General features: G+C 43.1%; 1 protein-coding gene across 2 annotated transcripts in view; it reads right to left on the reverse strand.

The window, feature by feature from the left end:
* Positions 1-402: 402 nt before the first annotated feature.
* XRN1 (5'-3' exoribonuclease 1) overlaps positions 403-14,942 on the reverse strand; it is a 205,025-nt gene continuing 190,485 nt past the window's right edge. For both annotated transcript variants that reach the window (XM_029615082.1, XM_029615083.1), the window contains 3 exons: positions 6,451-6,611; positions 3,208-3,516; positions 403-1,791 (listed from right to left, as the gene is read on the reverse strand). In XM_029615082.1, coding sequence (XP_029470942.1) covers positions 3,214-3,516; positions 6,451-6,611 — 464 coding nt within the window. In that variant the 3' untranslated portion in view covers positions 403-1,791; positions 3,208-3,213. The remainder of the gene's footprint in view (positions 1,792-3,207; positions 3,517-6,450; positions 6,612-14,942) is intronic.

Genomic DNA, 14,942 nt, shown 5'->3' on the forward strand with positions numbered 1-14,942 from the left:
AGCTGTTCCATTCCCTTTATCATTTTGGTCGCCCTTCTCTGTACCTTCTCCATTGTAACTATATCTTTTTTGAGATGCGGCGACCAGAATGGTACTCGGTATTCAAGGTGCGGTCACCATGGAAATGGTGAAACTGCACTTGCTGGAGGTAGAGTATACTGACAAAGTTTCTGGTCTGCACCACATGTGATGATTTCTCTACCTCCCTCTGCTGGTAGGGAGGAACAACCCACTTGTTTGGAGTGGTATAGCAGAACAAGGAAGAAGTCATTTTTTCTGTATATGATAGAGTGCACCCACATGCGAACAACATTGTCCTTTCTCCCATGTGGATGCTTTTGTGAAGTCTGGGCACCAGAAATGTGTTACTATTCTACCCACCCCAGAAGCAGCTGAATTGTGTAAGACTACCGCAGACTTTTATTAAAAAAATAAATACAGATTATGATTAAACATTAATTACATATCATGGGAGGTTGTGAATTTGCAAATGATCTGTTTTGAAAATCTGTCTCATATGTATACATATTTAGTTTGAGCCAGTAATTTCCTCAAAACTGCTTCGTACATCCAGCTCAAATCAAAACCAGGCCTAGGATCTGGTGCCATGAGGCTTCATGTGCATTTACCCTGGATTTTCCCAGTATTTATATCCCCCCAACCCAACATAACTATTCTGATCATTGCAGTGATGGTCCTGAACCAGGGTCATTCATCAAGGATCCTTCTAGAACCTCAGCTCCAGCCAACCAAAGGAGCAGAAGACCTGTCTTAGGGATGGAAACCAGGATCTTCTGCATGGCAGGACACTGAGCCTTTGGGCTGCCTTTCTTTATATTTTTAATGCAGGATTCAATAGTGGGATCTTGTTTTCTGTAACTGCATCCATAAGGTTTTGTAGTGACATCCCTGCAGCTCCCTATATGGAGCTACCTACATTCCTGCAGTGATATCAAGCAGCTCAGCTCCCACCATCACAGTTTTACTGGAATTAACTGCATGTACCATATAAAAAAACATAAAAAGAACTGAGCTAAAACTGATGCCTCCTGTGGTAAGTGGTTAAAGAAGATTACTATAAATGAATCTTGTCAACAAACACGGCAGTCACCATTTTAAATCCAATGTACATTAAAATCCTGTTTGGATGAAATACACCAATATGAAAAAAATCACATCCATTACACACACGAGTATAGCAGAATATTCAATATGAAGGAATCTGTTCTTAGTTACATTATTACTAAAAAGGAATATATGCACATAAAATCTCTTTACAGTCTTTTAATTAAAAGTTCTATATATCATCTGACTTTTATGAACGTTTTACTCCTTCAGTGTATTTTACATTCATATTTTAAAATATCTGTGCACAATCTACATGCTAGAAATCTGTTAATGCACAACTGAGTACAACACTATACAGCACAAAAATTCGTTTTCATTCATATGCAAATTTAAAACATTGCACTTGGCAGATAAAGAAAAGTTATTAAAAAATTTAGAAACTGCAAAGAAATGAGCACATAAAAGTCTTTCCCTTTTCTTTAATAAAATACCACTCTGTGTAAGATCTAATGAAAAATTCCAGTACTTATAAAATATTTTATATCTATGGGAAAATGAATTTTTAAAAAGATATGCATAAATATTAAACATAATCCTTCTTGTGAAAAGTGAAAAAAAATGAAGTCAAACTATGATGATATGGCACAGATCCATTATTCATGTTCCAAGACATATGAAAGTGATCTATCTGCAGGGCATCAGGGACAGGAGTCTGGAGGCAACCTGTAAAGAGAACAAAAAGACCATGTAATGCATCTAACATGCTGAAAATACTGACAGGGGAACAAAGGTTTGCTATCAAGTTGCATGTTCTCTTATTGCATCAAATCTGCACCACTCACTGTCCTACAAGTAAGAAAGCAAATCAATGGACCATATGTTGCCATATATGCAAAATCTGGTACACTTGGCTCAAAGTTGGTAGGAAAACAACATTTCATGCTGCCTGGCTAATTCAGTAATCTTATCTTACAGTCACAGTGCTGGATAAATAGCAATGATGGAAGTTGACGGCAGTCATGGAATAAACAAAGTTGCCTACTTGTAAAAAGGGTTCTCTAAAGGAAGCAGATCACTAATCACCAATGTGGATGCGGTCTATGCTGTGCAGTGCTGATTGGATGCTTTCAGAGCTTTCTAAGATGCTTCTTGAAAAGCATCTTAGAGCATACATGGCACTTCTCCAGCTCCTGCATCATGCCTCAGGTCTGTCATTAAGCTAGCAAGACTGACTCCAAAAGGGGATGAGGGTATGTGTGACCACTGATCCACTGCCTTCAGTGAATACAATCTTTTTATTCCTTATGAAATGTATAATTTTTAAAGTATCCATTTTTGTTAGAGAGTAACAAAAGGATAGCAAAATCCAGGTCAGAATGATTATGTCATTGTATAATTCTTCTTCCCAAATGCCCACAGTACCCGAATGTAATCTCCTTTGAGGTGCCGCAAAGCAGAATATAAATCAGATAAAAATATAAACACACTCTATGGATAGATTAAGAAAGGATATGAACAATGGTATACAACTGGTTTTGTGAGCCTCATGTGGCCATTTCTGCAGGGGGAGTTTGAACAGGCCAGGCTTGTGCTGGAATTTAGTCATGAAAACCAGGACTAACATCCCTGTTCTTGTAAAAAAAAAAATATACAAGATCTTTAATGTTCACAAAGCATCAAGGCCCTTTGTATAACCTCTCACCTAAGAGAAAATACCCTCAGCAGCACAGAGTTCATTAATACAATGCTGGGGTATGGCTTTAATCCTGAGGAAGAGGGACAGATGTTCCCCGCTGAGCTGCTGACAGCACCATCCTGCTAAGGTCTGTGCTCCCTGCAAGTCTCCCATCCAGGTACTGGCCAGACTCAAACCTGCTTAGCCTTAGACCTAACAATCCCCTGATGGTGCGGGAGCAGCTTTGCTACCTCACCATCAACATGAGTTCACAGTTCAAGCATCAATCATTTACAGGACAGGGGGGAAAGGAACCTTCAATGACATTCCTAAACTCAAATGTTGTCCACATGGCACTTCCTTCTAACACCACTAGTACTGATAATAGAATCAACAATGAGTCCCATTACGTGGTGAAAGAAACACTTGGAAATGTGAAAGAAAGAAAAATAAATTCCTGGTACCATGTTTTAATCCAAAGGTTTTGATACACTAAAGTTGACAGCCAGTTTTCTTGGTTTTCGTTTTGAAGCAGATCCAGGCGTAGACTTATTATGAGGCACAGAGGAGCTCTGAGAAGCCGCTTTGTCTTGCATGGAGGCAGGAAGTTGAGATGCTTGAGATTTTAAGGGGGTAGAAGAATTGTCCTCAAAAATCCGTTTTGTGGCATCTGCCCTCAAAGGCTGGTCCTTTTTTACAGATGCAGCTTGGACTGGGCTTTGGAACTCTCTGAATTCAAAGTTCTTCTTACTAGCGGCCCTTTTTTTAGTTACCTTCAGAACAAAAACAAAAAAAAAGTAATTGATTTATGCTTTTCAGAAAAAGCATACTCAGAATACAAGTAATCAATTGTCACCATTTATGACACTTTTGATGCAACCTGCAGAATAACATGTATTAACACACATCCTAAGGGACTAGCTCAATCTAGCATTGACATGCAGGAGATTCAGTTTCAAATGCTAGTTCAGACTCCTGTTTCTCGATCCAGCGGTAACTGGGGATGTAGTGGAGGCAGTGTCCCCATCCCTTGTAAAGAAATCTCAGGCATCGCTCACCAGCGACACTTACTCGCTGAAGACTACACCCTGGGCTCTGGATGGAACCATGTTCCATGCCCCCTCTCTAGCAGAGGAGAGTTGCTGCTGTTGGGAGGAGGAGAGGACTTAAAAACTGGAGAAAATCAAGGTGGCTGCAAATGAACGCCCATGGAGCCTCAGCCACACTCCATCATCCTGCAAATCCCTACTAAACACCTTCAACGCTTTAGGCTTTCAACAACTCATTACCTCCCCCACACACAAAGCTGGTCACACACTTGACCTGATCTTTGTTAATGCCTGCATACATTCCCCCAACACCCCATCCTGCCCTCCAGTACCATGGTCCAACCACTCGCTCATAAAAGCACACCTATCTATAAAGCAATCCTCCACACACCCCCATAAGCGCAGCAACACCATTCACTTCAGGAAACCCTGCAGCAGGGAAGATTTAATCTCCGCCCTCACGGACTCACTCCACAACCTTGACCTAGCGAACCCCGAGTCAGCACTATCCTCCTGGAACAACCTCACAAATAACATAGATAATAACCTTTGCCTTCTTATATCTAAAAGAATAAATTATTCACCCCACTCAAAAAAACCCTGAACTAAAAAAAACTAAAACACGACCTCAGACTAAAAGAAAGAAAATGGCGCAAAGATCCTTCCCCCCATCATATTAGCATCCTATAAATCCTCCCTACATTCCTATAGAATTACCATCCTTAAGACTAAACGAGACTACTACGCAAGTAAAATTCATAATTACCAATAGAACCTCAAAGCCCTCTTTGCGTATGTAACTGAACTCACCACAACATTACCCCCCCTTACCCCAGATAACACCAAAGCCAAATGCGAACAGCTCGCCAGCTTTTTCAATGACAAAATAGCAAATATCCTACTACGTTTCACTACACCCACCCCTCTTATGCACGCCCCTCATAAATACACAAATGCGACACTAGACTCACTTGATACCACCTCTGCCTCAGATTTAGAAACCATACTAAAGAGACTAAACCCCTCTTCACACCCCTCCGACACTATCCCTACCAAAGTCCTCCTAACAATTCCAAACGCAATTGCCAAGCCCTTGGCTGAGATAATCAATTGCTCACTCTCCCATGGCAAAGTCCCTGACTCCTTAAAACAGGCTATAGTTAAACCCATCCTAAAAAAAACCAATCTTGACCCTGCAGACCCATCTAAAATGTGCGAGACCTTGGTGTCACAATCGATAACCAAATCAACCTAAAGAACTTCATCAATGCAACTATCAAGGAGTGAAATTTCAAACTCCACATCCTTAAAAAAGTCAAACCACTTCTCCACCTCAACGACTTCCGCACTGTCCTCCAATCCGCAACGTTCTCAAAAATTGATTACTGCAACTCCTTACTACTAGGCCTACCCACATCAACCATCAAACCGCTACAGTTGCTTCAAAATGCAGCCGCAAGAATTCTCACAAACACCCATACAGTGGACCATATTACCCCTGTCCTCAAGGAACTCCATTGGCTTCCAATATCCTTCTGCATCCTCCACGTGTCTCTCAATTATACACAAAACCCTCCATAACAATAACATTCACTGGCTTGACAATTCCCTCCGCTTACATACGTCCAACCGTCCTACTAGAACCGCATATAAAGGAACCTTACATACCCCCTCCCTAAAGACCATCTACTTCAGCTCCTCGAAAGGTCGTGCTCTCTCACTCGCAGGACCCAAACTTTGGAACTCCATGCCGACTGATCTCAGGCTAGAGCCAAGTACACAGCAATTCAAAAAAGAATTCAAGACTTGGCTTTTTAAGCAAGCATTCCCTGACTAGCACTATGCCCCCCCCACCCCCTCTTCCCGCCCTCCCATCAATTACCCACCCCCCCTGGGTCTTTACCCCCCCCACCACCATCCACAAAAACCCTTCCTCATGCACCCTCACCTATATTGAATTTGTACAATGGTAGCAATCTCGAATCCTGTATTCCGGTAGTGAATTTTTATTTCCTGTTAATGCTCTCCACTTTATGTATGTATTATTAATGCATCCACGCTCCACTAAATGTATTCACCATTAATGCGCTGTATATATACCCTCCCCTAGTTGTCCTTTCCCCCCCTACCCCTAAGGTTACCCCTTCCACAACTACTTTTCAGCCCTTCTCCAAGTTACCTCTCCATCCCTCCTTTTAAAAGTTACACCCCTCCAAGTTCCTACATCCTGGTCAATGTATCAACCGTTGAGTTCTGTGTAAACCGGCATGATGTTCCTATGAATACCGGTCTATAAGTGTGCTTAAATAAATAAATTAATTAATTAATGGCAGCAAGTGGGCTAGTGACAGGTTCTAAATGAACAGGAAGTCTAAGGAAGTTGAGGCTGCTGAATCATAAAAAAGAAAATCAAACACACACATACTTAAGGTAGAAGCAGAGCAGCAAATACTCATGTAGAAGTACGCTTGGCCACTCTAAAGGGTGAGAAAAGAAAGCAATATACAGGAAGGGCAGATAGTGAGCGCCTGAAATAGGATGTGAATCTGAAACTACAGGTTCCACAGTAAAAATGGAACCGAAAACAGGGTGACAGTGTTCAGGTCAATGAATAACGGTACAATGTGCTTTAGACAGAGAACTACATTCCAGTGTTACCTGAAGAGGTACAAACTGATTGTGTGTTCCAGCAGGCAGTGCTCCCGGCAGAGGCATGGGCCCAGGATAGGAGCCGTGGTAGAAAGGTTTGCCAGGAATAGGCACTGGAGTTCTCCACGACATCGGGCCAAACATGTGGGGAGATGGAGGCATCATGCCAGCTGTGTTTACAATTAAAAACAACTTTAATTTCAGGTTTTAGAGGTTGATATCTTGAAGGAAGCAGGAAAAAAAATACAGAGATCACATGCGTACTAGGTTTCATCCCCATTTTTCCTCGGATAATTAATTTAACCGTGATATCACTTTCATTTTGTTAATCCTCTCCTGAAAGCAGTCTTTCCACATTCCCTTTCTATCTGGATTTCATCAGAATCAAATTTTGCAGAGTTGTTTTAATTCTCTGGTTAAATGGCATCCATTTCTGAGCTCCAGCAGCATCATTTGTTTGAGCACAAAATTTAGCTCATATACTCTTCCTAATATTAAAACTTATTACCCATTGTCTCTTTATTGCAGAATAACTTTTTCTTAAAATATTCACTGCACAACCTTGTTACCCAACTATATCTATTTCCTCAATAGCTCCAAACAAATGACTCGACTTCTCTCTTTAAATGCCGCTCATGTAACCTCAGGGGCTTCCTTCAAATATCAAAGTGCTCAAAGAAATCCCAAACTGCCCGACATTGACCATGTTTCAGGGAGTTGAAATTATCAGGGGTTATCCTCAGCTGCACTCAGCTCAACAAACTGCTATAAGCACTATTCAATCTGATGCTTTTCCATTTTAATTTTAGTTGTGGTAGTTCTCTTTTAGGTTGTGGGATTTCTCTGTCATCAGCGGGACTGTGGAGCTCAGTATATTTGTGATTCATTTATGAGCTACATTTATTTGTTTCACTTTATATCTCTAAAGTTATTACAGTCTTTTGTTGCAGATTACATTTTGGAACTGTCAGTGCTTAATAGCATATTACCCACGTTTCTTCACCCTACTTCCAAAGCAACGCCGTGTAATGGAGCGAGTTCAAAGGGCTGCATGCAGGATGCAGCTCTTTGCAGATACACTTCCAATACAGCTCATCAATGCTTGGTTCTCCTGTTCCTAGAAACTGGGAGGTCCAGATTGAGAAAAAAATCCAGCTGAGTGAGTTAGCTGGACAAAGCTTATTCAGGATATTCAGTAGCATGGCTAGGCCACTGAATATTCCCAGGATAAGTTCCTAGTTAGCCAGAAAAGTGTTAGCCAGCTAACTTTAGACTTGCTATTGAGCAGGTCTAACAACCAAATATTGGCACTTATCTGGCTACGTTAACCAGATAAGTAACTCTTTCCCTCTTACGCCCACATCCTGCCCACCACCTAGGGGGATAAGTGTTTGTCTGGCTAAGTGGCAGCTGCTGAACAGGACAGGATTTTCAGCTGCTGCCACATAGCTGGAAAAGGCCCTGCTTATCTGCCTAACGCTGAATATTATCCTGTACTTTTTTTTTCTAAGGCAGTACAAACTTGTCAGCTAATCAGTCTTTTCCTGCTCTCACATCCACTCCTTCAACAGGTAGTGTACACTGTGATATTATGTTGCTGAAATTACAGACATACTAATTAAAAATTGAAAAATTTTTTCTACCGAATTTGAAGGCTTGAGAAAGGCATTGTATTAACCCCACCTGACACAAAAGTTCTGTTTACAGAAAAAAATATTATACACGCATCCAATGACAGATTTAGGATTTTCACAACAATCAGGAGTGTAATTCTATATACTTAAGATTTGTCAATGTAAAGACAAACTCCAAGTCTTTTCAAATATAGTGTTTAATGTCAAAGTTCAAAATTGCCCAGGAGTTGTATGTAAAAAGTACATGCAGAAACGATCCCACGTGTAAACGCGTGCTAGAAAGAAATGTTCCAGGGGACAGAGTTAGGGCAGTGACATTTATGCACATACTTTCAATTATGGAAAGTATGAAAGTCAATCTATATGTACACTGCTATAAAGAAGGTATAAACATGTGCGCATATGTTGGCTGTACCTGCTAGGTTTCAAACTTTGTACACACTAAAAATTATCATAAAATATTTAGGACTCAATACCAAAACCTAGGGCTAGCAGGTACGTCCTGCATAGAAGAGTTAATGATAAACCAGAAAGCATCAGATCAGCAAACAAAATCCTACTTTTCCTGACATGGAAATGTCGGTGTGGGATACATGTGCAGGTTAGAGCCTTTCAACTGGGGCCCAGGACATTTTACACTGATGGGTTATTCATGTTCTCTATCAGGCAGTACAAGTTTCCAGCCTTTGGTGTCTCTGGCTTGATTTCCAGGCTCAGCAGATCTCCCCGGTGTCTCATTTTCTAGTTTCCTCTCTGTTGCTTTTATTGTTTTCCCGCTCTCTCTGGTGTCCCTCCCTTTTCTTTTCTGTTTCAGTATTTTCTCTTCCTGGCCTCTTTCCTTCAGAATGGATATTTTAATCTCTCTCTTCGTCTCCTCTTCCTGTTTTTCCTGCCCACTCGTCTTTCTCGATTACTCCTCCTTTTTTCCTATGTTCTCTCCTCCATTTCTCATTTTCTTCATTATCTCTCTGGTTCCTCCCCCAAATCCAGGGTCTTCTCTTTCTCAGCCCTCCATCCCTTGTCTTATTCCCACACCATTCCCAATCCCCCCTCCATCACAGGTCCTCCCCTCTCTCTCTCCTCATCTACCCAATATTTGATTCTCTCCCTCTATCCTGGGATCTTTTCCCCTCAATCCCTTCTTCCTCTGTTCTCCCTTCCCTGTGAATCGGTTATTTACTCTTTCGGATAGTAGAAAGACTAGGGGGCACTCCATGAAGTTAGCATGGGGCACATTTAAAACTAATCGGAGAAAGTTCTTTTTTACTCAACGCACAATTAAACTCTGGAATTTGTTACCAGAGGATGTGGTCAGTGCAGTTAGTATAGCTGTGTTTAAAAAAGGATTGGATAAGTTCTTGGAGGAGAAGTCCATTACCTGCTATTAAGTTCACTTAGAGAATAGCCACTGCCATTAGCAATGGTAACATGGAATAGACTTAGTTTTTTGGTACTTGCCAGGTTCTTATGGCCTGGATTGGCCACTGTTGGAAACAGGATGCTGGTCTTGATGGACCCTTGGTCTGACCCAGTATGGCATTTTCTTATGTCTCAGCTTCTCTGCCATTTGTTCTTTCTTCTCACTCTCTGTAGCTTCTCTCACATCGCTCAGCTCTCATCGACACCTCAACTCCATTTCCTTTCTACTACCTTTCCATTTCTTTTCTGCCTCCCACCACTCCCACCTTCTTCTACTATTTCTCTATCTCCACATAGTCTCTCATTCCTATAATTCCTCCTTTCCCATTCCTCAACATTTCTTACTTCTTGCCTTCACCAACTCTCCAATTTTCTTTTCCTTTCTTCCCCAATATCTGGTTCCCCCACCACTATACTACTATTTTTTTTATGTTTACTATCCACTATTTCAAACTGATCCCAATCGTCGATGATAAGAACAGAAAACACTAGAACAATAATAATAATAAAAAGACTAACAGACAAACCATCCTTAAAACATATCACCAAAAGCCCTCCCTTCCCCTGCCTCTTAAGGACATAAGATCAAGTTTCTGGAGGAAAAGCCCACAACACATTATTAGCCAGGTAGATTAAAGAAAGTTATTGTTAGCCCGGGGATTGAGTAACAGCGATGATTCATCAAGCATTCTGTCTCTGGCAGCGGCCAGTGTGGGCACTTCCTGTTCCACATTTCTCACTCCATTTCTATCTGGACCTGTCCTCCAGAAACTTACCCAAACCTTTTTTCAAACTCGGCTGCATTACTACCCATGACCACATTCTCTGGCGCAAATTCCATTGCTTGGTTGTTTGCTGACTGAAAAAAATAAATACTTTTAAAAATTAGATTTAAATCTGCTTCTAGTTAGTTTCATGAAATGTCTTCTAGTCCTAGTACTGTTTGACAGAGTAAATAATCATTCCCTATTAATTTGTTCTACATCACTTATGATTTTCTTAACCTCTATCATATCCCTTCTTCTTCAAGATGAAGATCCCTAGCCTTTTAAGCCTTTACCCACCCCCTTTATCATTTTTGTTGTCCTTCTAGTACTGATAAATCTCTTCGGAGATGTGGCGACCAGAACTGCACACAACTCTCCAGCTGCGGTTACACCATGCATCGATAGAGGCATGGTTACATTCCCAGTTTCCTTTTAAGAGTCTTTCCAAATAATGCCTAATATTGTATTTGTTTTTTTGACTGCTACTGCACCCTGAATTGATGATTTCAATATGCTTTCCACCAGGGCAAGAGGAACCTCCTTGACATTTATAGCCAGCAGATTTAAAACAAATCCTAGGAAGTACTTTTTCACTCATTGCACAATCAAGGTCAAGGCAACTAGCACAGAGGGGTTTTAAAGAGGTTTGGCCAAGTTTCTGAAGGAAAAGTACACAACACATTATTAGCCAGGTAGATTAAAGAAAGTTATTGTTAGCCCGAGGATTGAGTAAGCAAATAGGCAGGATCCATTTATGAGATCTGCCAGGTATTTGCAACCTGGATTGGCCACTGTCGGAGCCAGGATGCTGGGCTTGATGGACCTTGGTCTGACCCAGCATAGCATTTTTTTTTTAGCTTCTGATGTTATGTAAGGACTCAAAAATCCTTTTGCGGTGGCCAGCCAAGATGGATGTTTGATTAGGAAGCTCCTCGCCCCGGATTGCTCAATCCATCTGATAACATTGCTTTGCCCCAACTTTTTACTGCTTTTGACTGTCTTATCGCTGAATAAAACATTGGTATGGCGGCCAAACGCAAAACACAATTTAATTTAGCAAGCATGCTGCTGATTTCTCTAGTGATGATGGCGGGCAGGCCGCAGACGGCCCAGGAGATCCTGCGCTGGAAAACGTTGCGTCGGCTGCCTCCTCCAACGCAAGCGTTGCTGATTTACCAACCAGGGATGAGCGGAGGAGCTGGTTTTTAGAGCTGCGGGCCGATTTAAAACAGCACAAAAAAGACCTCTTCGACTCCATTTCGGAGGTGAGGGAGGCGTTAGTGGCTCTGGCTCCCGTGTCAACCAGCTAATATGCCTGAGTGGATGGCCACACAGACTCTATTAATAATTTAGTGGCTCAGCAACAACTCATGCAGAAGGAGAGCACATCCTTGGCTGAAAAGCTTGAAGATCTGGAGAATAGCTCTTGGCAATGCAATCTGAGAATCCGAGGGGTGCCCAAAACCGATGTGGATGTGGCTTTGAAAATCTGCACTTTTCTACTTATTGCCCATCACTGCTGGTGACACCGCGACTATTGGCTCGTCTTCCCCCATGAAAATTGAGCGAGCCCATAAGATGTTAGGCTCGAGACCCGATAACTGGGCTAGAGACATTGTTCTGTGCCTGCATAGCTTCCAGCAAAAAACCCACATCTATGAGGCAGCACAGAAGCAACCTGAGTGGACCTGGGAAGGTCACTGTTACGCGTGCCGTCCGTGGCAGACCCGCAGCACGGCCCCTTCACCTTTCCACAAGGACTAAGGCCTCTGGTTCCTCCTCGCTGGCGGCGGTGGGCCGCCAGTTCCATCCTCGGACCTCCCCCGGTGTCTCCGGCCCTGTCACAGTCCCCGGTCCTGATGCCACTGCTAGTTGGGCCTCTCCTTGTGGCCCGCGGAGAGACGCCACCACTCGCCCCTCCCTAGGAGCGTGCGCATCGCTGATCCTTATGAAGGGACTGCGGCAGGAACCTGGCTGTGGACCTGGATGATGACGCCAAACTGTTTACAGTATTTAAGCTCAGGCTCTGCTCCATAGCGTTGCCTTTGCAACAGGTCTCCTCGCTGGTCGAATACTCGTTGCTATTAAGAGATTTGTCTCTATCCTGCATTCCTGTTCCTTGTTGTTCCTGATTTCTGTCCTGCTTATGCTTCGGATTGACTACACGGACTTTGACTCTGCTTCGCCTGACTACGCTACAGCCTATCTCCAGCCCCAGACCTCCGCTTTGCCTGACTACGCTACAGCCTATCTCCAGCCCCAGACCTCCGCTTCACCTGACTATGTATTGCCTATCTCCAGACCCTACCTTTGCTTCATCCAACTACGCAATTGACTACCTCCGTGATCAGACCTCAGCTTTGCTTGACTATGCTCTTGACCATCTCAGTGATCAGACCTCAGCCTTGCTTGCCACTGCCTCTGGATTGCCGCCAGCCCTGACCCAAGCCTACCCTTGGACGCCTCTTCTGTCTACTCCCTGGATGTGGATTCATCAGGCTTCGGCCTACCTTTGCTCGAGCGCCCTCTGTCTGCCTTCGTTCCATTGGTGCCTGAGTTTCCAGGACATTATCCAATCCCGAGTAGAACTGTACCATCTCTTGCCTGCTGTCTCTGGGCTGAACCAACTTCTCTTGTCACTATATAGTGAGGCCCACCTAAGTCCTGCCGGCCCCGGCACCCAAAGGCTCAACCCACGGGGAATGAGGGCTGGTATAGGTGAAGCTCCAGCGGCCTCTATCAGCCTACTCCACTTGCTGACAGTGGGGACCTGTAGGTTCTTACCCAAGGGTCCACCTCAGACGCAGCAGTCACTCCATTGCTGTAGTTCAAGATCTGACGCCCACCACACTTCACAAGTGCTTCAAGATGCAGGAAGTCACCTGGGCGCTGAGCACTGAACAAGCCTGTTACCGCTGGTCCTTCCCTTTTGGGCTGCATTTCACCATTAAAGGAATTACCTACCGAATGAAATCAGTTTCAGAAGTGGTGGAAGCCTTCAAGCAAGTGAGCTTGCCTGTCAACTTCAGCATGCCTAAGATGGCGGCCTCTGCATCTAAAACAGACACCTATCCAAGGTGGCAGCGTGCTGCGAATGGAGGTCAGAGGCTGCATCGGTAGTCAGAAGATTCACGCTCTGCTCTGTTCAATCAGGGTTGAGGGCTGCGGAGTGTGACTGACTTATGGAGCAAACTTCTTTAATGAGTTTACACGGCTATCTCGTGTCCATATGTGGATCCAATCCAAGTCCATATTTCAGAAACTGTCGGAGGTGTAGACAAAGTTACAATCATTTGATGATAATTTGGTGGTTCATAAGCTTGAATTAACTAAGCAGGAGCATTCTGAGGGCAGGAATAAGGCGGGACGATATTTAGCAAGGCGTTTAAAAGCTATCCACATGCAGAGTTCTATTGCTAAAGTTAAAAATGAACAGGGGGAAATGATTACCCAGTCTGCTATCACTTCACGCAGTTTTACACAAATCTCTATAGCACAGATACTACCATAGCTGAGGACGATACAGATACATACTTATCTTCCGTTCAGCTTCCCAGTCTCTCTCCTGAGCAACAAAGTTTTCTGGACAAGCCTAGAAGCACCCTTGAGGTATTGCAGGTTATTAAATCCATGAAGTGGGGCAAATCTCCAGTGTTAGATGGGCTGTCTAGCAGGTATTATAAATTTCTCTCCCATAAGAACATAAGGACATAAGAAATTGCCATGCTGGGTCAGACCAAGGGTACATCAAGCCCAGCATCCTGTTTCCAACAGAGGCCGAACCAGGCCACAAGAATCTGGCAATTACCCAAACACGAAGAAGATCCCATGCTACTGATGCAATTAATAGCAGTGGCTATTCCCTAAGTAAACTTGATTAATAGCCGTTAATGGACTTCTCCTCCAAGAACTTATCCAATCCATATTTTACTTGCCCCTTTAACTGATATGTTTAACTCACTTCAGGAGGGGGGTTCTTTGGTGATTAATTCTAATGTGGCTGGGATCTCGGTTATCGCAAAACCTGGTAGAGACCCTACCCTTTTCGGGTCCTACCGACCGATCTCTCATTAATTTAGACCTTAAAATCCTAGCCAGAGTTTTGGCTGAGCGCTTAAACAGGCTTCTACCTAATCTAGTGCACCATGATCAGGCGGGCTTTATTCCTAATCATTCTGCAGCAGATAATGTTCATAAAAATGTTGAGCTACTGTGGTGGGTACGTAAAGAAAATACTTCAAGCATATTGTTGTCAATCGATGCTGAGAAGTCATTTGACATGGTGCACTGGTCCTTTTTGTTTAAGACGCTGGAAAAGATGCGGTTTGCTCCTTTTCTCTCTTGTGGCTTAAGAAATTATATGATTCGCCAAAAGCTCAGGTGAAAGTTAATGGGGGCTATGGGGACAGTTTTACAATAGGCTGTGGTACGAGGCAGGGGTGCCCCCTGACCCCTTTGCTGTTTGCCCTCTTTCTGGAACCTTTCACTACTCGGGTTCACCTTTCTGACAAAATTAAAGGAGTCAGTCTGGGTGAAATGCAGTTCAAATTATCTTTATTTGCTGACGATATTCTCTTCACCCTTAACGATCCTTATTCCTCATTAGAGGCTATATCAGCTGAATTAGCCTGTTTTAGTGCGGTTTCTGGATTTAAAGTTAACTTTGAAAAGTCTGAAAACC

Source organism: Rhinatrema bivittatum, chromosome 9, assembly GCF_901001135.1.
Source record: "Rhinatrema bivittatum chromosome 9, aRhiBiv1.1, whole genome shotgun sequence".
In the NCBI taxonomy this organism is placed as follows: Eukaryota; Metazoa; Chordata; class Amphibia; order Gymnophiona; family Rhinatrematidae; genus Rhinatrema; species Rhinatrema bivittatum.